The following is a 25,340-nucleotide window of genomic DNA, read 5'->3' as shown; positions in this document are numbered from 1 at the left end:
CTGTATGGGTCATCAGGGGCTGGCACTGTATGGGTCATCAGGGGCTGGCACTGTATGGGTCATCAGGGGCTGGCACTGTATGGGTCATCAGGGGCTGGCACTGTATGGGTCATCAGGGGCTGGCACTGTATGGGTCATCAGGGGCTGGCACTGTATGGGTCATCAGGGGCTGGCACTGTATGGGTCATCAGGGGCTGGCACTGTATGGGTCATCAGGGGCTGGCACTGTATGGGTCATCAGGGGCTGGCACTGTATGGGTCATCAGGGGCTGGCACTGTATGGGTCATCAGGGGCTGGCACTGTATGGGTCATCAGGGGCTGGCACTGTATGGGTCATCAGGGGCTGGCACTGTATGGGTCATCAGGGGCTGGCACTGTATGGGTCATCAGGGGCTGGCACTGTATGGGTCATCAGGGGCTGGCACTGTGTTTATGTCCTTATGTTGGCACTATATCTTACACTGTATATGGGGTCTGTGGGTCTCACCCCATGGGGGATCTATGTACAGCTGGTGACATGATGGTCTATGCCTGGCACAGTATGGGGGTTGTGGTTGGCACAGTGCAGGGCTATAGGAGACATGTGTGGCTGGGTCATCTCTAGGCCCCGTAGAAGGTTCTAGAATTGTGATGCAGTTTTCACGATTAAAAAAAACAAAACAAAACCTAGTGTACATTAGTTGCACCATATTTATTATCTGCTTTAGAAACACTGGGAAGGATTTGCTAAGACCGACATCTCACACATCAGTCTTAAAGGAATAGAAAAACAGAGCTAATTTCTTTCAAAAACAGCACCACCCCTGTCCTCGGGCTATGTGTGGTATTACAACCTGGCTCAATTCACTTTATTTGGAACTGAGCTGCAATACCGCACACAAACTGAGAACAAGAGTGGCGCTGTTTTTGGTAGAAATAACATTTTTTCTTATCCTAGATAACCCATTTAAGCAAATCTCCCACCAGCTCACAGACATGCTGGATTTATGCAGAGGCCCTACTGGAGAGCGCAAGGCAGACCCAGCAAAAAGTTGTGCAAATATCTTGTCATGGCCTAATTGTGCTATTGTGTGCCGAAACTGTGTCAACATTTTGGTGTACAAGTTTATCATAAAATATAAGGGGAGATTTATCAAACATGGTGTAAAGTGAAACTGGCTCAGTTGCCCCTAGCATCCAATCAGATTCCACCTTTCATTCCTCACAGGCTCTTGGAAATGAAAGGTGGAATCTGATTGGTTGCTAGGGGCAACTGAGCCAGTTTCACTTTACGCCATGTTTGATAAATCTCCCCCATAGTTTATAGTTCGTGTGAACTTCGACAAAGCACATTTATCAATCAGCCGATACACAGTGATAAATCTGATGCCAACTCTCTCTGTTGTTATTTATTATTAGCCTTACATACAATATTTACACTTTTACTTTATATTATATTATATGTGTTTATTATATATGTATTATATTATTATAGTTTAAGGTTACTTTAATTGCTGTAATATTTTTTTTTTTATTATTTTCTTCTTTATCTGAGATCCCGATCTGAGGTCCCGCACAGATTTTGAGGATCTAATGTACAGTACAGGGCCATTTGTCTGATACGTCTTGTTTTAACAGCTTTTATATAATAATAATAATAATAATAATAATAATAATAATAATAATAATAATAATAATAATAGAAATTAATAATTTTCTAAAAATATAATAAAGCAAATTACTACAAATAAAACAAATAAAATTGATAAAGGTGTCAATGATAATACAGTGGTGCCTTGGATTACGAGCATAATTCGTTCCGGGACCGTACTTGTAATCCAAATCCACTCTTAAACCAAAGCAAATTTTCCCATAAGAAATCACTGATATGCAGACAATTGGTTCCACAACCCAAAAATAATGGTTTATTATTCTGAATAACATGTAAAACAGATTAAACAAACGTTCAGAAACAGCAGAATATGTGATATTATAAGTTACTGTACAGTAATGGAGAGGATGGGAAACACAAGGGCGGACAGAGACTGCAGGGAGCAGGAATGAGCAGGGCAGATGTGGGCACATACATGTAGCACTCTCTGTCCGGGGAGAGAGGTGTTACAGCTATGAAGAGAGATTACCCCCACAGTCCTGTCCCCTGATGTAAGCCCCAGCCTGAAGTGGGTCTGCCATGATATGGAAGTTGAGAGAGACTTCCTGGGTCAGAGTACAGGGCTGTAGACCCCGCTATGCAGACCATGCCCCTCCTCCACTCCCCCTCCCACCCAGTACAGGGAGCTCTTAAACCAAAGCAATGCTCTTAAACCAAGTCACAATTTTGAAAAACTGAGCTCTTAAACCAAAACGCTCTTAAACCAAGTTACTCTTAAACCAAGGTACCACTGTACTTATAATACTAAAAGTTTGCAAAATTTAATAGAAAGAGGAAGACCGAAAAAACTTCCATTCTTCCAGGTATATATAACGTCATACCAATTACTCCGATTTTTTTTTTATTTAGTCAATATGCTGATATAGAGCTATTAAGACATTGGGGAGATTTATCAAACATGGTGTAGAGTGAAACTGGCCCAGTTGCCCCTAGCAACCAATCAGATTCCACCTTTCATTTTCCAAAGAGTCTGTGTGGAATGAAAGGTGGAATCTGATTGGTTGCTAGGGGCAACTGGGCCAGTTTCACTTTACACCATGTTTGATAAATATCCCCCATTGTGATCACTCACATCAGTCCCTGGCCCCGTGTAGATCACAGTCCTTATCTTGGGATTCCTTTAGTCCAGGGATGGGGAATCTTCGGCCCTCCAGCTTTTGGAAAACTACAATTCCTATCATGCCCGGATAGCCAAAGCTTTAGCTTTGGGAATTGTAGTTTTGCAACAGCTGGAAGGCTGAATATTCCCAATCCCTGCTGTAGACGTTCATACCCATGCCCGATGTGAGTGCTAATGGTTTAAAGATTGCTTTAATTGGTGGATCAGTCATCTGGCTCTTCACTTGTTGGCACGCCCTGAGATATATGGCTGAACAAGTATTAAATGGGTTATCCAGCGCTACAAAAACATGGCCACTTTCTTCCAGAGACAGTCCCACTTTTGTCTCCAGCTTGGGCGGGCTTTTGCTGCTCAGTTCCATTGAAGTGAATGGAGCTTAATTGCAAACCGCACCTGAACTGGAGACAAGAGTCATGTAGTCTCTGAAAGAAAGTGGCCATGTTTTTGTAGCACTAGATAACCCCTTTAATTGTTAAACCACAAGATCCAAACGATCAGACAAATGAGCGATCGGCAGCTGATCGCTGGGTCTTGTATTGGGACAGTAATTGGCCTCTTTGGTTTATAATCTCCTACTGTAAAGGCCTATTAGAAATGAAAGCAAACAAATTATATATATTTATATAGCCCTTGGTCAGATTCAAACCCAGGTCCCTAGCGCCACAAGGCAACACTGTTAGCCACCATTCTAAATAAATCAATGCAAATGATTAAAAAAGATTTTTTTTTCGCCCCCCAATTTCCTGTTATTTTTAGTCACCTTAATGGTATGATACAATTAGTCAGCCAAGTAATCCAGTTTACAAGCTTTGTAGAATTCTTCAGCTGCCACTCAAGCAAAAGCCCCGGGCCCTTGCGCTAACCGCCCCCCCCCACCTCCCACCATGTGACTCAGTCTCCATGACTACTGGCTACATCTGCTGACACCCCGCTCACTATTTACTGCTTAATTAAGAATTTCACGGCTCAAACCTTCTCTCTGCCTTCGAGAACAAGAACTTTAGTGTTGGGAGAAATTCCACATTCAGGATGCCGCACATGGAAAAAAAAAAATTTTTAAAGTATTTTTTTTTTTCAAATATTTTTTGACATGCAAAATTTATTTTTTATTTTTTATTTTTTAGCTTTTGGCTAAACGAAATGCCACCATTCAATCAAAAAAATCCTTAAATGGGGCAGGGATAATGAGCATGCAGGATATCAAAAGAGGAATGTTTGCTCGAGCCGAGCGGAGAAGGCTGGAAGGGCCACGCTAGCAGCCCCAACAACTTCAAAAGCGCCACGGCCTGCCTTGTCAGCAGGCTTATAAAGCTTCATTTGTTCCCGTTTGACTTATGCAAAAGGTCTGGTATGTTTTAGAGCCCCCATCTTGCAGACGCAAGTTCCCCTCTCCCGGTTTTGTGCGTCAGCAGATAGGCAGCTGGGCCCGAAACGACATCAGTCAAAGCGTATAATCACTTGACTCCATGTTAACAATAGTACTTGTAGGGGGGCGGCCGGGGGGGAGGCGTAGATTACAATAGGAACACAATTATTGCAGCTGCTGGGAGGGCTATAATTCTTCATATAAAAAGCATGAGACTTCATGAGTGAGGAGAGGAGAGGTGGGGGGGAAGGGGGGGATGAAGGTTTATTATTTATACTGTGACTTTTGGATGCACGGTGCCGTGCCGGTAGGGTGCCAGCAGCTGCTCGTGCTTCTACCTTCTCCAGTAATTGTACATTCTGTCAGGGGGTTAAGTTACTTTTGACCCCAAGTCTTTATGTTGATGAAAGACTTTTTAAGGGTAACACTGTTAAAAAGTGGCAGGGGTGCATTAAACCGCAAACAAATGATTATAAATTCATATCAGATGCTACTTCATTCACAAATGTGCTTGTAAATTCACACAGACATGCCTCAGATGGGGACGGAGGAGAGAGGACAACAGAGTTATTCAGGGAATAGGAGCAGCTGAACACGGGGGCTTGTTGCTTGTTTTTTCTTTTTTGTTATGCTTGAAATGGCCACTAAGAGCTGTCAATAGAGAAAGGGCGATTTGGGATCTCTCTCTCTCTCACTCTCGCCTTGAGGAAATGCTGCTGTGTTTTCAGTCAAAGTGAAACTGAATATCAACAGATAAAATAAAAAAAAAGAATTAAAAAAAAGAGAGGTTTTGCCTATAAAGAATTCTGACAGTTGTTGGATTTTTTTTTTTTTTTTAGTAAAATGTTAAATAAATAAACAAGTAAGTAAATAAAAGGGATAGAAAGTAAATAAAAGGTAACTATGTAAATAAATAAAATAGATCAATAAAGCATCGATAATAAATTAGTTCAATAAACATCGTGGATAAAGAAAAATGCATAAATAAAAAAAAAGCAATAAATAAATCACTAAAATAGTTCAATCAATATTACAGTGATAAAAAATACACAGAAGAATAAAATATAAATTAATAAATAAATTGCTACAAAAAATATATAGTTCAATAAACAATACAAATACAAAAAAACATACATAAAACCAAATGCAATAAATGAATAAGTATTTTGAGATCACTTATATGGATTACATTTATTTGTAACTTTTTGGTTAGTTTATGTTGGTTTGTTATACTCTTAACTTTTTGTGTAGTTTTCTGTCTTTTTTTTAAACACCTGTCTATAGTTTTTTTTCCCAGATCTGATTCCCCTTGATTCCACTTTGCCCTTTTAACCCTGTATAAATATTCCATAATCTCACACTCTCCCCAACAGCAGATAGAGGACTCCAACAAAATCACAATAAAATGGGATGATTATTAATGAAGTTGAATGTATTACAAATATAAAAGTTCAGTTGATTTGTGCATGGATTTTCTTAGCATAAATTTAAAACTTTTAATTTACTTAAGTGAATCTATATAAAATTGGATTTTGGTTGAAAACTCATTGGGGTGGGTAGATAGATAGAGAGAGAGAGAGAGAGAGAGAGAGAGAGATAGAGAGATAGATAGATAGATAGATAGATAGATAGATAGATAGATAGATAGGAGATAGATAGATAGATAGATAGATAGATAGATAGATAGGACATAGATAGATAATAGATAGATAGATATGAGAGAGATAGATAGATAGATAGATAGATAGATAGATAGATAGATAGATAGATAGATATGAGAGAGATAGATATTAAAAGCAATAGACTGGTAGTTTAGACAGATAGATAAAAAAGAATGAAAAAGAGAAATTAAGTATAATGAGAAACAGATATTAAGTAAAATATATTGATACTAGATAGATAGATAGATAGAAAGATAGATGGGAAATAGATAGATAGATAATAGGCAGATAGATAGATAGATAGGAGATAGATAGGAGATAGATAGATAGATAGATAGGAGATAGATAGGAGATAGATAGGAGATAGATAGATAGATAGATAGGAGATAGATAGATAGGAGATAGATAGATAGATAGTAGAGATGAGCGAAGCAGGTTCGGGTTCGAGTCCATCAGAACACGAACGTTCGGTATTTGATTAGCGGTGGCTGCTGAACTTGGATAAAGCTCTAAGGTTGTCTGGAAAACATGGATACAGCCAATGACTATATCCATGTTTTCCACATAGCCTTAGGGCTTTATCCAAGTTCAGCAGCCCCCGCTAATCAAATGCCGAACGCTCGGGTTCGGATGGACTCGAACCCGAACCCGGTTTGCTCATCTCTAATAGATAGATAGAGAGATAGATAGAGAGATAGATCATAGATAGGTAGATAGATAGATATGAGATAGATAGATAGGTAGATAGATAGATAGATAGATAGGAGATAGATAGATAGATAGATAGATAGATAGATAGATAGATAGATAGATAATAGATAGATAGATAGATAGATAGATAGATAGGACATAGATAGATAGATAGATAGATAGATAGATAGATAGATAGATAGATAGGAGATAGATAGATAGATAGATAGGAGATAGATAGATAATAGATAGATAGATAGATAGATAGATAGATAGATAGATAGATAGGAGATATATAGATAGATAGATAGATAGATAGATAGGAGATAGATAGATAATAGATAGATAGATAGATAGATAGGAGATAGATAGATAGTTTATACCTCATTAATATTAGGATGAAGCCAGGCTTTTCTCTTAGTTGTCATCATTGTTATTGTGATTTTGTGTGTGTGTATTTTTTTTAACCTCTGAACCTTATTTATGTGTAAAACTGAAAAAAAAATAGGTGTTTGTTGAGGGAGGGGGTCAGAGCAATTTTTATTAATTTTCCATTAGAATAAAATATTTTTTTAATTGTTTAGAATTTTTGTCAACTTAGTACAACATTCAGTGATATTTTCACTGTAATGGATGAATTTTTATTGAGTGAAAACTTTTGCCTGCTTCATGACATCGTCTTACAAAGCCATAGCAGAACTTCACCGCTAGAGGGAGCCAGAGTTTGACCACTACACGGCTTGCAGCTTTTGCCTGGAGCCATAAAACATTTCGCCTGAGGCTATTCAAAGTGAAGCTCAATGATATCGTTTAGCCCTTGATTTCCAAGTAATCTGATAGACTCAGCATGATAACTGTGTGTTGTGACAGTAATGCAGATTACAGGGGCCGGGGTCTTCCTTGACGGAAGTGAGGGGGGGGGGGGGTTATGTAATCACTGATTTGGCTGATAATTATTTGACAGTTTGCCGTCTGTTATTCTATTGATCAAATGTTCAAAATAGTTTAGATTTTAACATTTGTAAACAATGGGGGAGATTTATCAAACATGGTGTAAAGTGAAACTGGCTCAGTTGCCCCTAGCAACCAATCAGATTCCACCTTTCATTCCTCACAGACTCTTTGGAAAATGAAAGGTGGAATCTGATTGGTTGCTAGGGGCAACTGAGCCAGTTCTACTTTACACCATGTTACTTTCCACCTTTTTAACTGTTAAAGGGGTGTGGCCTCAGTGTTCATCTGAGCAGTTAGTGTTCAACCAACCAACCAATGAAGTCCTATATACAGTATATGTAGCACAGAGAATCCAATTGAATAGGGTATTTTCCTTATTTTTTTATATAATATATATTGTTTATTATAAATTTGAAAGTTGCCTATACTTTTATACTGAAGTCGTCCAAAGCTGTCGCCAATGGGGGATTCCTAATTTTTTAACGCCTTGGTCTGTTTTTTGGGGATGGATAAGCTGGTGCCGGAGGAGCCTGGTGGCAGGTTACCCCTCCACTCCCCACAGGGAAGACATGAACATTCAGCCGAACATTCATGTGACCATGTGACTCTAAACTCCTGGTTTCATCCATGTAACTCAGCGACTCGGAATAAAACTTTGTCATTTTTAGGGGATTTTAGTACAGTTTTTCTTATATCTTCGTATGGTAAATTATGGCGTTGTGATTCTTCGACAATTACCGATAAACAATCTAATACGACCGATTTGACGAATGACCTGAAATTGTTCACTTAATTACTCCGTTACTCGTTACTTGCGGTCGTCCTGTCCTCGCTGATCGTTCATTTCAGAGCCATTACACCTACAGAACCTATGGGGACGACCAAACGTTGGTATTACACCGAACGATTTCCAACCAATCAACAATGATTTTAGGTCCAGGTCTAAATAAGCGATCGATTCCTCGAATAGTCGTTTAACAGTTGGCTGCAATTACACAAAACGATTATCGTTTAAATCCGAACAATTGGACAATTTTTCAAACGCTAATGGTCGTGTGTAATAGGACCCTTAGTCCCTATATTTGGGCAGTCCCACTCGGTATGGTGCCCTCCCCCGGTATATAAATGGGACACTAGCATACAGTGTAACCATCAGGACTCTCTGACTTGACAAAGAGATCTTGTTGATCTCGAAACGCGTTGTCCATGAGATGAAATAAATTGTGTTCTCTAATGGTCCGTTTACACAAAGTGATAATTCGCCCAATCGATCGTTTAACGATTTTTAAGCAGCGATTTGGTTTTTATAACGATCAGCGTTTAGGCGAAGAAATCGTTAGAAAAATCGTTATTGCAATCGTTTTAAGATCGCTTAACCCTTAGAGGACCGGGCCAATTTAAATTTTTGCGTTTTCGTTTTTTCCTCCTTGTGCTTAAAAGGCCATAGCACTTGCATTTTTTCACCTAGAAACCCACATGAGCCAATATTTTTTGCGGCACTAATTGTACTTTGCAATGACAGGTTGTATTTTTGCATGAAGTACATTGCAAAAGCTGGAAAAAATTCAATGTGTGGTGAAATTGAAAAAACAAAACAAAAAACATTTCTTTTATTTGGGGGGTATTTGCTTTTACGCCGTTCGCTCTGGGGTAAAACTTTTTAATCGCTTTTTATTACAATTTTTCTGGATTTGATGCAACCAAAAATGAGAAATTTTGCACTTTGAGATTTTTTTGCACTTACGCCATTTACCATGCAATATTAGGAATGAAATAAATGAATAGTTTGTGCGATTATGCACGCGACGAAACCAAACATGTTTGTTTATTTATTTATTTTTATTTATAACATTTGAAAAGGGGGGTGATTCAAATTTTTATTAGGGGAGCGGGCTTTTTTATTAATAATAACACTTTTTTTTTTACACTTCTACTAACCCCCCCGGGGTTAGGGTTGTTCCCCCTGGGGTTAGGGTTAGTCCCCCTGGGGTTAGGGTTATTCCCCCTGGGGGACTTCTAGTATAAGCACACTGATCTCTCATTGAGATCTATGCTGTATTGTTATACAGCATAGATCAATGAGATAGGCACTGGATTGCTTTCGGCTGCAGGCGAAAACAATCGAGTGCCGAACCGGGATCTATGCCATTACGGTGCACTGGCCGGGGATGTGTGGATCGCTCCTCCGGGACAACGTCCCGGGGGGGCATTCACCCCACTAGACACCAGGGAAGGCGGACAGCAAGTAATCAGATGCAGCTGTCAACTTTGACAGCTGCATCTGATTACTTAATAAGCGGGCACAGCGATTGGACCATGCCCACTAATAGCTGTGGTCCCAGGCTACATGAGGCACCCAAGACCGTGGCCCCACTCTGAACACCCGTAGACAATCCTGGACGTACCTGTACGCTTAGGGTCGTCTAGGGGTTAAGCCTATCTCACACACAGGGTGAATGTTTGAAAGACTGTTTACACAAATTTTTAGCGAACGACCAACATGTTGAAAGATCAAAATGAACGATTTTGCAGCTCAGTTCCATTGAAGTGAATGGAGCTGAATAGTAACACCACACACAACCTAAGGACAGGGGAGGTGCTGTTCTCGCATTAAAATAACCGTGTTTTTTCTAATCCCGAATAACCAGGATTATCTCTGTCTGTCTCTAAATGAGTATAAGGACTGAGTCTGTCTGATTGAGTGTAAGGACTGAGTATAAGTGTAAGGACTAAGTCTGTCTGAATGAGTGTAAGGACTGAGTATGAGTGTAAGGACTGAGTCTGTTTGATTGAGTGGCTTCAGTGAAGGCTTCGACCAACCGTGTTCCCTTGTATACCGCCACGTCTATAGTTACATAGACCGTTAAATCCACCAGTGAATGCTGTCTCCTACAGTGACATCTTGATCGGTGAGTTATAAGATTGTGCTGCGATTCCCTTATCTTACAGCCTGCTGGGAGTTGTAGTTCCCCATCAGCTACACGACCCCACAGTTCTGGTCTGGGCGCGGTTTGATCGGCCTCCATACATGTGCACTGAGCAATTACTTGATTATTTCTTATAATCTACTTGATTCCTCACCTCGGGCCTTCTACATATTCTCTCAATTAGATAGATTACAGTGTGGCGGGTGCGGGGTTCAGATCTGCGGCCAGCGCTCACAAGCCTCTCCTTATTGTTGTCTTACAGAATTGACCCTTCTGCTTTGTGCTTTGATTCTGTTTGTTTTCACAGTTCCCATATGATTCTATGTGCGGCTTCTCTGTGTCCCGGCTATGGGTCCTACACAGATCACATTACAGTCACACCACATACACAAGAGCCTTGTCACAGCAACCATAGGGGAAACATTGTGCCCCTTAAGCCCAGCGCTACATCATCATAGTAATGTAAGAAACACTGAGAAAGTGCAGGAAATGAAATAGCATGTCTAATGTCCACAATATAGCCACATTGTTTATGTAAGACTATTCTCCTTTATGTACATAGGAGCAGTATTATAGTAGTAATATCCCTGTATATAAGAACAGTATTATAGTAGTTATATTCTTGTACATAGGAGCAGTATTATAGTAGTTATATTCTTGTATATAGGAGCAGTATTATAGTAGTTATAGTCTTGTATATAGGAGCAGTATTATAGTAGTTATTTTCTTGTATATAGGGAGCAGTATTATAGTAGTTATATTCTTGTGTATAGGAGGCAGTATTATAGTAGTTATATTCTTGTACATAGGAGCAGTATTATAGTAGTTATAGTCATGTATATAGGAGCAGTATTATAGTAGTTATTTTCTTGTATATAGGGAGCAGTATTATAGTAGTTATATTCTTGTATATAGGAGCAGTATTATAGTAGTTATATTCTTGTATATAGGAGCAGTATTATAGTAGTTATTTTCTTGTATATAGGAGCAGTATTATAGTAGTTATATTCTTGTATATAGGAGCAGTATTATAGTAGTTATAGTCTTGTATATAGGAGCAGTGTTATAGTAGTTATTTTCTTGTATATAGGGAGCAGTATTATAGTAGTTATATTCTTGTATATAGGAGCAGTATTATAGTAGTTATATTCTTGTATATAGGAGCAGTATTATAGTAGTTATATTCTTGTATATAGGAGCAGTATTATAGTAGTTATATTCTTGTATATAGGAGCAGTATTATAGTAGTTATTTTCTTGTATATAGGAGCAGTATTATAGTAGTTATATTCTTGTGTATAGGACCACTATTATATATGTTTGTCTTTTTTGGCCCCCACTATTATTATTTAGTTACTGTGTGGCACTTTTAACAGGTCCTTGTTATTTTGATTCAAACAATATGCCCCTTGTTGTTTTGTTGATTATTGACCAGACAATCTGGATTTGATATCTATAGATTTTGGCCGACATCACAAGTAGTCAGCCAAAACCTATAGGTATCAAATCCAGATTGTATTAGATCTATCCTTCTGGTGGTAGGCCATCGCTTCCTGTACGGGCAGCTAGTAGTTAAGTCCGTCCCTTGCTCACACTTTGCCTCTTATCTCCTTGCATTGTGGCGCTCACCTCTCCAGATATTCCACTCATATCCACAGGGTGATCGTTTATATAAATTGTACATCAATCAATGCTAAAATATAATGGAATTTTATAGGAACACTTAAAGCCATGATAAATATATGGGTTTGTTATGGGGAATCTCGGTCACAGGATGCAGCTTTTCTCCCGGCTTGTGGGGGCAAAGTCAAACTAAACAATAGGCACCAGGAGGATTGTCCCAACAATTGCCCCTGTCTAATAGACCTGGAGGCAAAAGCCTCTGTGTTCTAGAATGTGTGATACATCGGGGAACGTAAGCGCTTACTTGATATATTGTATCTTTATGTAGCATTTAGTTATTTAGTGAAGGCAGCACCCTGTGCCCCCTCATAGACATCGTCCCCTCGTCCTCTGAATCCTATAGACTGTAACATCGTTGAATAGAAGTTTTCATGTATTGTTTAACCTCTTCTGGTCCAATTTTATGTTGCCTTAAAGACTGCAGAAATGTTCTTAGTGCATTAAAGGACCAAGAACTTTTTTTCAGCCTTTCAATTTTTTATTTTTTTGTCCCTTTTCATTGTCATTTTGCATTGTTCACATTATATCATGAAATAACTTTGTTATATGGTGGTGTTACAGTTGAGAGGAGACTATATCACTATGTTTCTACAATGTCTATTTAGTCGAAGAACGTATGTTAATAATGAACATGATCATTATTAATGGCTGTCATTATCAGAAAAACAGCCGTTTTCTCACCCTAAAAAAGACGTGCGGACATAGACTATGGCCATTTTCACAACAGAGGCCGTTTTGTGACACTGCTGACATGGCACAGATCAGCCGCTGTCTGAGATGTTGGATGATGAACATCACTTTCGGGTGTGCCCGCACTCTAGTTAGCCATAGCACACAATGTAAAGTTTGGCCAGGAGCCGTACTTTACATTGTGTGCAGTCTGTGCAGTCTATTTTGTGTGGCCACTGTTCACTCAATAGATGAACAGAGTGTATACACTGTGGCTGTTGTTCTATACACACAAGTGTGATTTCACACTGCTAATAAACAGTGGCCGTTGTTGCAAACAGCAATAGTGGCTGTTGTTGATTCTAACAATACACTTCACTATCAGGGCCGTATTTACCACTAGGCACCCGTGGTCCGGTGCCTAGGGCAGCAGCTTTCAGGGGGGCAGCACCAGGGAGCAGGGGGAAGAAAGAAAACTTTTTTTTGTTTTATTTTTTTACTTTAGACTTGCCAATAAATCTGGTGTATTTTCAAGGTGGTGTTGGGGGTATGCATGTGGTGGAAACCACGCTCCCATTTCTTTCCCACTAGTCATGTGCTGTTACCAGGATTGTTGACCATACACCTATTGGTTACCGCATGAGTGTCTGGTATCTGCTGCATGTGGTGATATACAGTAAAGGTGTGAACGCAGCCTAAGACTGATCAGATATCAATGTGATGGGGAGTGAAGATGGGGTGTTTTCAGGTTTAGTGACTAGGGCAGTAGCAGCTGTTAATACGGCCCTGTTCACTACGGTGGTGCCTTGGATTACAAACATAATTTGTTCCGGGACCGCGCTTGTAATCCAAATTCACTCTACTTGGTTCACACTACGTATATTTCAGTCAGTATTGTGGTCCTCATATTGCAACCAAAACCAGGAGTGGATTGAAAACACAAAAAGGATCTGTTCACACAATGTTGTAATTGAGTGGATGGCCGCCATATAATGGCAAATATTTGCTGTTATTTTAAAACAACGGCTGTTATATTGAAATAATGGCCGTTATTTACTGTTATATGGCGGCCATCCACTCAATTTCACCATTGTGTGAACAGAGCCTTTCTGTGTTTTTAATCCACTCCTGGTTTTGGTTGCAATATGAGGACCACAATACTGACTGAAATATACGTAGTGTGAACCCAGCCCAGTGAGGCTATGTTCACACTGCGTATGAATCCGTCCGTAGTGCGAACCGCGAATATACGCACGTAGTTTTTTGAGTATACGATATACGAGTATACGATATATGCCCGCACAGTGCACACTACATATGAGCTTACGGCCGGATCGTATACGGCGCCGTGAAAAATAAACAAGACCATTGTTTGAGGACGGAAATGTTGAAACTCACGGCCGTGGATTTCCATGCGGTCCCGTACGAAGTACTTATTTCAGCCAAACTGAACTTGATTTTTCGATCCAAAAGGTTCTGTGTGGTTTATTGGGCTGGGCGAAGATTTCCAAGTAAATGACCTGCCTCAGATCGCTTCGAAACAAGCTAGGGAAGCATAACTGTACTACGGGCGTATGTTCGCAGTGCGTACGCATCCGGCCGCAAGTCGATTTTTCCCACACCTGTAGTTTCAGCCGCACATGTACGGCGGCGTAAGAACTGCGGACGGAATCTTACGCAGTGTGAACATAGCCTTATACTAAAGCAAATGTTTCCATAAGAAATCATTGAAATGCAGAAAATTGGTTCCACATCCCAAAAATTATGATTTTATATTCTGAATAACAGATGAAACAAACATTCAGAAACAGCTGAATCTGTGATATTATAAGTTACTGTACAGTATAGCAATCAGCATGTGGTGTATAATGTATAGTAACTGCATAAACCTGATAACACAGCAGCAGTTTGTAGATACAGGATGGAGCTGCAGATCCCCATAATGCAGTAGCGTAGTACAACAGGCTAGAATAGAGAAGCAGGGCTGCTGTCAGAGGTCTGTGTGGTCCCATGACAGCAATGGGGAAGGGGGTGTGTTCAGCATGGACCAATCAGGGTTGACAGAGACTGCAGAGAGTATGAAGGAATGAGCAGGGCAGATGTGGGCACATACATGCTGCACTCTCTGTCCGGGGAGAAAGGGGTTACCACTATGGAGAGATTACCTCCACAGTCCTGTCCTCTGATGCAAGCCGCAGCCTGAAGTGGATCTGCTGTGATTTGAAAGGTGAGGGAGACTTCCTGGGTCAGAGTATAGACCCTGCTATGCAGACCATACCCCTCCCCCACTCGCCCTTCCACCCAGTAGAGGGAGCTCTTAAACCAAAACAATGCTCGTAAACCAAGTTACTCTTAAACCAAGGTACCACTATATTGGTCTTTTTTTTTTAGGTACCTGGTTGACATGACATCCTATTGGTGTCCTCTCCCCCTGTCTAACCACTTATTAACTACAACATGTAAGATTGTATAGTGTCACCCATTGCTGATGACCTAGCTCCTGTGGTGTATATACACTCACCGGCCACTTTATTAGGTACACCTGTCCAACTGCACGTTACCACTTAATTTCTAATCAGCCAATCACATGGCGGCAACTCAGTGCATTTGGGCATGTAGACATGGTCAAGACAATCTCCTGCAGTTCAAACCGAGCATCAGTATGGGGAAGAAAGGTGATTTGAGTGCCTTTGTACGTGGCATGGTTGTTGGTGCCAGAAGGGCTGGTCTGAGTATTTCAGAAACTGCTGATCTACTGGGATTTTAACGCACAACCATCTCTAGGGTTTACAGAGAATGGTCCGAAAAAGAAAAAACATCCAGTGAGCGGCAGTTCTGTGGGTGGAAATGCCTTGTTGATGCCAGAGGTCAGAGGAGAATGGGCAGACTGGTTCGAGCTGATAGAAAGGCAACAGTGACTCAAATAGCCAACCGTTACAACCAAGGTAGGCAGAAGAGCATCTCTGAACGCACAGTACGTCCAACTCTGAGGCAGATGGGCTACAGCAACAGAAGACCACACCGGGTGCCACTCCGCTCAGCTAAGAACAGGAAACTGAGGCTACAATTTGCACAAGATCATCGAAATTGGACAGTAGAAGATTGGAAAAACGTTGCCTGGTCTGATGAGTCTCGATTTCTGCTGCGACATTCGGATGGTAGGGTCAGAATTTGGCGCCAACAACATGAAAGCATGGATCCATCCTGCCTTGTATCAACGGTTCAGGCTGGTGGTGGTGGTGTCATGGTGTGGGGAATATTTTCTTGGCACTCTTTGGGCCCCTTGGTACCAATTGAGCATTGTTGCAGCGCCACAGCCTACCTGAGTATTGTTGCTGGAAAATACAGCCTCTTGTCAGAAAGATTGTGGACTGCCAGTTCTGGTAGCACAGGCCCTGGGCTTGCACAACTGGGTGTAGCTAACCACTCAAGATTTCCCAAGATAACTAAGCAGACATCAATAGAGTACTTCGGCTTAGCTGCACGATGCTCCACTGCAGATGAACCTCTTTGTACTGGAACGTCCTGACTTGAACAGAAGGATAGTCATCCCAGTTGAAGGCAATAGTCTATCCTTAACTGGTAGTTACCACACTTTTCGCTTTAGCACTACATAATAGCTGTAATACACCAAGTAGCTAGAACTCCTTTCTCTCACCACCTCTAGACTAGAAGACCACCATTTAAGTACCTTCAGGGATATTTATAGGAGTGGACAGGACTAATCACCCACTGGTGGAGAACCTTCTGGAATAGACTACACCCTGGTGTGTGATAGATGGAAGTGTGTTTGGTACCCAGCTCAAGGACTGGATAACAGTGTGGCAACCAACTCATAAAATAAGTGCAAAGTTAACCCTTCTGACGCCCTTCAACTGTGCAAGATACATAGAGAACAGTGAGACACAGTGAGGTTGTAAAGTGCAATCTTTCAGCTCAGGGCTTAGACATACATAGTATGTGACGACAGGTGTGCTAGGACAGTAGGATCACACCCGCTCTGGGACACTACATTTACAGAAGTGCACTGGTAAAAGGGCTGTACTCTTATGTCCCTATGCAGAACGGGGTTATGTTTTATGAAACAAAACTGCTTTAAGAGTTTTTGGTGTTTTTTTTTTTTGTTGTTGTTTGTTTTCAATTTTCACACTGTTAAAGTTGTTAAAGAGTTATAATAAAGTTATATAACTTGTAGTATTGGTGGCAGCAGAGGAGCTGTGTTGTGTCAAAAAGTGCAATGGTAGGTTTCCAAAAAATTGCCATGTGTAAAACAAGAATTAGGGTCTTTCTATGCTGCTAAAGTGCCCATCATGCCTCCATACAGTAAAAGTACCCCACAAAAAATAAAAAAAAATGGACGCTCAACTATACCCATTTTTATGATGAATAGTGCAATGCAAGCTACATGATGTTGCAGACAGACTGCTCAGGTACCAGCTTATCTCTATCAGAACAAAAGGGTCTGTTAGTGTAAATACAACTGACCCAATCACTTTCTTTATAAACATCATTTATCATTGGAAAGTTGGGAGTCCTCCATACACCTTAACTTGTCAACCGAACCTGTCAGAGGTGGCAGGTTTGGTAGACTTTAGGCTATGTGCACACAGTATAAGACCAGCCGGATCACGAAACGGCCGATCTCAGAAAAGATCATCCCAGCCGGTACTGGATGATGTTAAGCACCGCAGAGTTCTGATGTGGGCACATCCGTACGCGCCCGCATTAGAACTCCCCACCGCACAGTATGGAGCGTGCGGCCGGAGCCGCACTCTCCATAGTGTGCATTGACAGGGTTTTCTGCGGCCGCTAATCACTGAATAGCGGACACAGAAAACTGACATGTTAGTTTTCTACCGCGCTGCTAGGGATCATGGGCGGAGTGTATACCATGTGTATACACTCTGGCCGGGATTCCCTCTGCCTGCAGCACAACGTAACTTCCGTACCAATCATGGCCGTTGCAACAATGGCCGTGATTAGTACGGAACTTAAGTTGTGTGAACATGGCCTTAAGGTGTATGAGCACCTTTAAGGTGCCCATACTTCTTCTAAAACTGTTTGCCAAATGCCTTCTAATCAATAGTTATCTCTCTGTCCTCCCCATACACATGTTTGGTATGGGCGAATCTTTCTCTGTTACCTATTGGGAAGGATAAACAGCCGCTTCTTCTTCTGAGAACAAAAGGGTCAAGCGTTGAAAATCCATTCCAGAGCTGGGAGGCCACCATTCATCTTATACTGTCGGTTGACCCCGCCGTCAGCTGTGGGTTCACATTACTTTACTCTTAGATGTATGGGCACCTTTAGACTTTCAATAGCTCCACTCAGCCCGTAATAATGAATGAGTTTGAAAAAGTCCCTATTCCACATCAGTAATATCTGGGTCACAGATCTGGTGATTCCGCTCTCCCATGATGGTGCTATGGTACCTGGTAAGGTATCTTGTGCCAGTGCTGAAGGTCCTAGTAGGTGTCATCGGCCAATATACCCCGATAGGTGTCGTAGTCTCCTGGATTCCTTAATAATTAGGTGTTAGGTTAGCCGGCACTGATTATTTAATCATTCTCACCGGGCAGATCGGCATATGCTCCTTACCAGCCAAATGTAATTATCTGAAAGATTGAAGTCTTCATTATTTCCACTAATTTATTGAACTCTTAGAATTAATGAACCTTTAGTCTTTGTAAATGTGCACGATTACCATGGGAACCCTGGGAAAAAAAGCTACTCATTCACCAAAAAGATGGATGAGGAATAAATGGGTCTTAAATTATGCAAGATATTAGTCCCCGGACTGCAGAGCTGTGGACAAGGTGATAGATCCGGCGCTGGAGACTTCACTCAACTCTTGTCATAATGAGACTTTATTATACAGACTATTCAGGATTACAAAAACAGAGCTACGCCTCTATGTTGGTTGTGTGTGGTATTGCAGGTTAGATCCTTTGAACTGAGTTACAGTACTTCACACAACCAGAGATCAGGTGTGGTTCTGTTTTTGGAAAAAAATAAGCCAGTCTTTCTCATTCTGTACAACCCCTTTAAGAGATGTGTAAACTATGGGGGGAGATTTATCAAACATGGTGTAAAGTGAAACTGGCTCAGTTGCCCCTAGCAGCCAATCAGATTCCACCTTTCATTCCTCACAGACTCTTTGGAAAATGAAAGGTGGAATCTGATTGGTTGCTAGGGGCAACTGGGCCAGTTTCACTTTACACCATGTTTGATAAATCTGCCCCAATATTATAAATAGAGATGATTTATGGCCCTGAGAACTCTATGGATGAAGAGAGCCTTGATTTACCTTCCAGAAACAGTAAGGGTCCTCTGGAGCAAGTAGATCGGCTTAGCTTGCAGCTACACAGCCCAGCCTGTCTCATGCTCTCTCCTTTGCACCCAGCACATGCTAAGCCCCGCCCCTCTGTTAATACAGACAGAATTCCCCTAACAACAAGCAGAAGGCAGCAGACTGCAGGGAAGGGAGACACCTAATGGCCAAAACTTTAGAGCTTTTCTTCTGGGGAAAGGAGATATTTTTGGTAAACGATATACAAATATGTTTTCTATTGGGATATGCTGCCGCTATGGACAGTTCCTGTCTTGGACAGAGATGGCAGCAGAGAGCACTGTGCCAGACTGAAAAGAAAGCAACATTTCCTGCAGGACATACAGCAGCGGATAAGTATGGGAAGAGTTAAGATTTTTAAATAGAAGTAAATTACAAATCTTAATAACTTTCTGAAACCAGTTGATTTGAAAAAAAAAAGAAAAAAAAAGTTTTTCACTAGAGTACCCCTTTATTACAATTTAAAGGGGTTATTCATGATTAGAAAAATATGCTGCTTTCTACCAAAAAACAGCGCCACCCCTGTGCACAGCATGCGACCGGTATTGCAGCTCAGCTTCATTTATTTCAAAAGAGCTCAGTTGTAATACCACATACATCCCATGGACAGGTGTGGAGCTGTTTTTGGAAGAAATCTGCTGGTGTCGTAGTCATATAATTTGAAGGGATTGCTATCTCCTGAGTCAGCCCCCTGTGTATATTGTGCCATATGCTCCCCACTGATCATTATGTAATCCCAGGGCCCGGCCTTCTCATCCCAGCGGATCATTCATGATTTCACAGACTCCTGCAGTAATCTTATTTGACATTCAAAGTGTTCTAAGATCTGCAAATTATTATATGTTGAGTCACGTCTTTGATGCTGATCACAATTTCTGGAGACATCAGATATTCACAATCTATTAAGGATAAGGCGGGCGGAGGGGAACAGCCGGAGCAAATCATCTGCAGATGGCCGGACACTAGAAAAACTCATATCAAGAGCTGAGTTGTTATTAAAGGGCTGGAGATGATCTGGTAATTATTTTATGGTCCATTTGAACAGGTCATAGCAATGCTTAAAGGGACTTTCCACCCTTGACTTCCATTTCGCAATCTAAATTGCTTAAAAAAATTATTCAAATTATTTCCTCCCAAAACAGCGCCACACCTGTTCAAAGGTTAGGTCTGGTATTGCAACCTGTGGACAGGTGTGGCACTGTTTTTGGAAAGAAGCAGTCACATTATTTTTTAATCCTGGATCCCATAGAAGAGATATTGTAGAGCGAATTGCTTTGATAGGCGTCAGAACACACAGGACATAGCTACAGATCAGAGGGCCTACGCTGATGCCTATATAACCATAAATTGTTTACATGGGCACATAGGTACACAATGAGCATGTTGGCACACAAGCTAAACACTAATGAGCACACCTATGAAAAAACTAAAATCTCTTCCCATATACAGCTCTGTAAGGAATAAGGAGTAAGGAATCAAGCACTTGAGTGTATTAGACATAATTAATACAGCCACATACTGTACATAATAAATAATAGAGCGATAAACTGTACAGTCAGTTCTATAGTTATCACTATACCTGGACCAAATATTACTACCAACTACTACCCCCACACTGTCCCTACATAAAAAGTAACGGACAAGAAACGATACTACCAATAACAACACTATTCAAAGCTGAAATAATACCGCCACCCCATGAATACTAACGTAACCACTATATACAGTAGTAACTGAATAATATGTGTACTGTTGATATGTAAAAACAGCTAGACAAAGAGAAATACTACCAATGATACCACTATACAAGGCTGAAATAACAGCACCACCCCATGAACACTACAGTTACCGGTACGTAGTCACTAAATACTACGAGCATACTGTTGATAAGTAAAAACTGCTATACAGAGAAAAAATATTACCAACGATACCACTACACAAGGCTGAAATAACACCACCATACCATAAACACTACTGTTACCTCTATGTAGTGACTGAATAATATGACATAGGCCAATATTACCAATGATACCACTATACAAGGATGAAATAACACCGCCACACGATAAACACTACTGTTACCTCTATGTAGTTACTAAATAATATGACATAGGCCAATATTACCAATGATACCACTATACAAGGCTAAAAAACACTGATACACCATGAACACTACTCTTACCTCTATGTAGTGACTGAATAATATGACATAGACCAATATTACCAATGATACCACTATACAAGATCCAGATAATATCACCACCTCATCACAACCTGGTTGACATCTTGATCTCCCTTAAAAAAAACAAAAACAAACAAGAATGGCTGGGATCAGAGATACCTCAGATCCCAGGTGTTAAACAACTTACACAATTGCGGGAAGTCAGTGGGCTTTCTAGATTTCCATATTTCGCAATAGGCCCATATCATGTTATAGAGTCTCCAATCTTCCCCGACTCCTGCTATAACAATTTGTGGTCTTCTCCCCCCATCATCACTTGAGTATAATACTAGAAAGGGAATTATAGTATATATATGAGGGTGGTTGCTAGTGTTGAGCGGACTTGGTGGACTCCAAACCAGAGCACATTGGACTCCTGCTGCCTGAGGAAGTCCTGGAAAACATGGATACAGCCATAGGCATGTTTTTCTGGCAGCCATGGGCTGCATCCAACCTCTCCAGCCACCAAAATTCAATTGCTGATTGTTCAGGTTGGAGAACGTTGCCGAACACGAACTGTTCGGCAAGTCTGCTCAACACTGGTGGTTGCTCTAGACCTGCCATTTGCAGTGACCTGCAGCTTTTACATAATTTGGGAATCCTAAATCTCCGGGTTCATCTTCTAAAGGAAGTCTATATCCGGGTAAAGACGCTGTAAGGGACGAAGAACCTTCCAAGTGGAGGATGTTGGGTCAAATATAGATTGCATCCCTGAGGCTATGGACGCTGAATACGGTAAGCAGGGTGGTCACCCGTCTGGCTTATTTTATAGGTTGTGCATTGTAAAGCAAGAACATCATAAATCATGAGAATTGAAAACAGAATTTGTCAGACTAAACCAGCCTAGATGCTATTCACAACTGAAGGTAATAAAAGGAAACGATAGATACTCTACAACGTAAAAGAGACATCTCATTGTCCTTGAACAGTAGGGTCACCACTCTGTCAGAGCACATAGAGTGTATCCCTAAGCATTTGACACTGTCTTCCAAGTTCATACGAGAATGGTCAATTCTCCTTGAGCTTTTGGGACTTAATCGGTCATATGGATCATGGTTGTAAAACCATCCAATATGTGGTGTAACAAGCCTTTACAGTGTTATAAATGGACCGAGTTGGGGATAGCTCAGTATAGGTACCACCCAGATCCAGGTAATAGAAGTTCCGGAGTGTTACCTTCCCAGTCTAACGGGCAGTCTGTGTGTTTAGGAAGAATCTAAGGACTACTAGGTGGCTTCATTGGCCTATAGAGATTCTGACCTCCATTGGAGTTTTGGAAGGCATCTGGCCTTTGAAGAGAGGGGTCCATAGTAGAAGTAGATGATAGGGTTCTTCTGTCTTCATCAAATTCTGTACTACCATGTAGCCCTTCGTCCTCATCAGGTGTATCGGGCAGACATCCTGTGTATCTGCCAGGAAGCTGAGAGTCTTGGGGGTACCATTGCCGAATAATATTGTCAGGGATAATGAAGGGGTCAACAGAAGGAAATAATGTTAATGGCTATAACAAGAGCAGTGACGTGATATAAACAACTGTGGTTGGGCTTACCAACAGAGTACTACAATATCCTGTGAGAAGCCGGCACAATGATGGTCTCCAAACATTCAGCAGAAATAGAACCCATTTGGAGGTGACTTTGAGGCCAATCATTTACAACAACCGACAGGCCTCCAGATGTTGCAAAACTACAATTCCCATCATGCCTGGACAGCCAAAGCTTGATGGGAACTGAAGTTTTGGACTTCGGGTTTGATACCTGTGATTTAGCTTTGATGTCTATTATAGGATGATCCACAGATGTTCTCCATAGAGGGATGGTGGACCTCAGAGACAGGTTCTCTGCTGGGTTCATCTTCCTCACCTATAACTAAAAATTGCAATTATAGATGGCATCAATACTGTTTCTACTGTTTTTGGTGTTTTATTTATTATGTACTTTCTGTTACAGTTGCAGGAAAAGGACAAGTAAGAGTAGAGCTCAAAGCGGAAAAGATAGACATCCGGCCAACCCCCAGTAAGTACAAGGAGAAATATGTGACTGCTTGTAGCCACCTCTAGGGGGAGCTGAGGAGCTCACTGAATACTGTTGTACTATTGAGTTTAGTGTATGAAATGTATGCAGCAAGTGCCCAGGCTTCTCCTAGCGATGGGTGCGGGAAGTCCAAATTTTATAAGTTATCTCTATGTAGATTTAGGCCTCAGCAGGAACACTCTAAGGCACAGCTAAGTGCTATTGATTATTCTTTTTCCCACAGCACCAGGTCCTCTGCCGCAGCCAGCTCTCAGATGGTCTTCTCCAGAATCTTGGGCAGGGGTTGGCGAAGGCTGGGGAGGCCATGGTTCCACCATACCACAGGCAGGAGACGATGTTCTCATCCTACCCAGTAAGTATACAACACATAAAACAAGGGCTCTACAGGAATCAATCTCAGCTCCGCCGCCGTCTCGGTATTATGACTAGGAGTCTTGTGGCTGTGGGCGTCCAGCTTGCTGTTAATTTACAAGCCACCCAGTCTCTGCCGCGATTCATCTGTAATATATTATCTCGCACATATGTAGGACACTTGGAAATGAGCAATAAATTTGGGGGATATGAATCATATCTGTAAAGTAGTTGGCAAATCACTGCAAATCCCTCCCGGCTCTGCAGGAATTAAAGTGAAAAAAACAAAATGTTTTATCTGTTCGGTATCTGATCGGTTACTTTTTGTTATTCTCAGAAAATGGGCAATACTGTCATTTCCAAGGGCAGGGCAGAGTAAGGGCTCGGAGTGTGTCAATGACTCTGGAATGAAAGGCAACGTGCCACTTTGGCCACACAATATATTACTGGATCACGTTATAATTGTAGTATATTTCCTTATTGCCTACAGAAACAATTCCGCAAGAATATCAGGTATTCCTTTTATTGCCAGGCAGATGCCATCGGTTATATATGAGTGCTCTATGGCAGCTTTATTTTCTTAAAGTGCACCTGTAATTTCTAAGGGTTTTAAAAAACCCTGTGTGGTTTTGTTAAATTAACCCTTAAGAATATCACTGTTGATACTGAGCCCTGTATAGCCCCCCTCCATGGCGCACCCAGATATTTCTCACTCTCTCCATTTCAGGGGGCAGGAGCAGAGCCGGGCTGTTGCCCAGTAGTACACCTACATGGATTTTCTTTCCCTTACTTCTCTGGCAAATCACAGCAAATACCCTTCTCTACCATGACTAGGCTGGCACTGTGCTGATTGGCTGAGATTGGAGAGCACTATGGCCAGTTATTGGCAATTGAGTGAATCATGGGATGAGATTGACAGCCCACTTAGCCAATCACTAGCCTCAGTGCTGCCCCATCTCAGGCAGTGATTGGCTTAGCCGTCCGGAGGTAACTGTAACTCTATATACAATCTATATATTTACTGCTAATTTACAAGGGTTGTCATCCAACTTTTCTACCCTGAGGGCCAGTTCACACTGAGTAAACACAGTAAATCCTGCTGTGCTCAGTGTGCTGCTGTAAGTGAATGAGAGGGCGCGCGCTAGTCCGCTCCCTCTCCTCTTGAGGGTGGGTTCACACTACGTATATTTCAGTCAGTATTGTGGTCCTCATATTGCAACCAAAACCAGGAGTGGATTGAAAACACAGAAAGGCTCTGTCCACACAATGTTGAAATTGAGTGGATGGCCGTCATTTAATGGCAAATATTTGCTGTTATTTTAAAACAACGGCTGTTATATTGAAATAATGGCCGTTATTTACTGTTATATGGCGGCCATCCACTCTATTTCAACATTGTGTGAACAGATCCTTTCTGTGTTTTTAATCCACTCCTGGTTTTGGTTGCAATATGAGGACCACAATACTGACTGAAATAGACGTAGTGTGAACCCAGCCTAAAGAAGTAATATGTTACTGTATTGAGCGGAGAGCGGCGGCAGCAGACGAGCGCGTGCCCCCTCATTCACTTACAGCAGCACACTGAGCATGGCGGAGAGGTCCGCCGCGGAATTACACCGTGTTTACTCAGTGTGAACTGGCCCTGAATGGCAACATCTAGTCTAG

The 25,340-nt window shown here is 41.3% G+C and overlaps 1 protein-coding gene across 1 annotated transcript in view; it reads left to right on the top strand.

Annotated features, from left to right (window-relative positions):
- PKHD1 (PKHD1 ciliary IPT domain containing fibrocystin/polyductin) overlaps positions 1 to 25,340 on the top strand; it is a 340,735-nt gene that overhangs the window by 207,059 nt on the left and 108,336 nt on the right. Inside the window, exons 52-53 of the mRNA XM_069974284.1 lie at positions 23,241 to 23,306; positions 23,548 to 23,676. Of these exons, the coding sequence (XP_069830385.1) occupies positions 23,241 to 23,306; positions 23,548 to 23,676 (195 nt within the window). The remainder of the gene's footprint in view (positions 1 to 23,240; positions 23,307 to 23,547; positions 23,677 to 25,340) is intronic.

This window comes from Dendropsophus ebraccatus, chromosome 6 (genome assembly GCF_027789765.1).
Source record: "Dendropsophus ebraccatus isolate aDenEbr1 chromosome 6, aDenEbr1.pat, whole genome shotgun sequence".
Taxonomy (NCBI): domain Eukaryota; kingdom Metazoa; phylum Chordata; class Amphibia; order Anura; family Hylidae; genus Dendropsophus; species Dendropsophus ebraccatus.
Note: the sequence above shows the minus strand (reverse complement) of the source record. Positions and strands in the feature narration are given on the sequence as shown.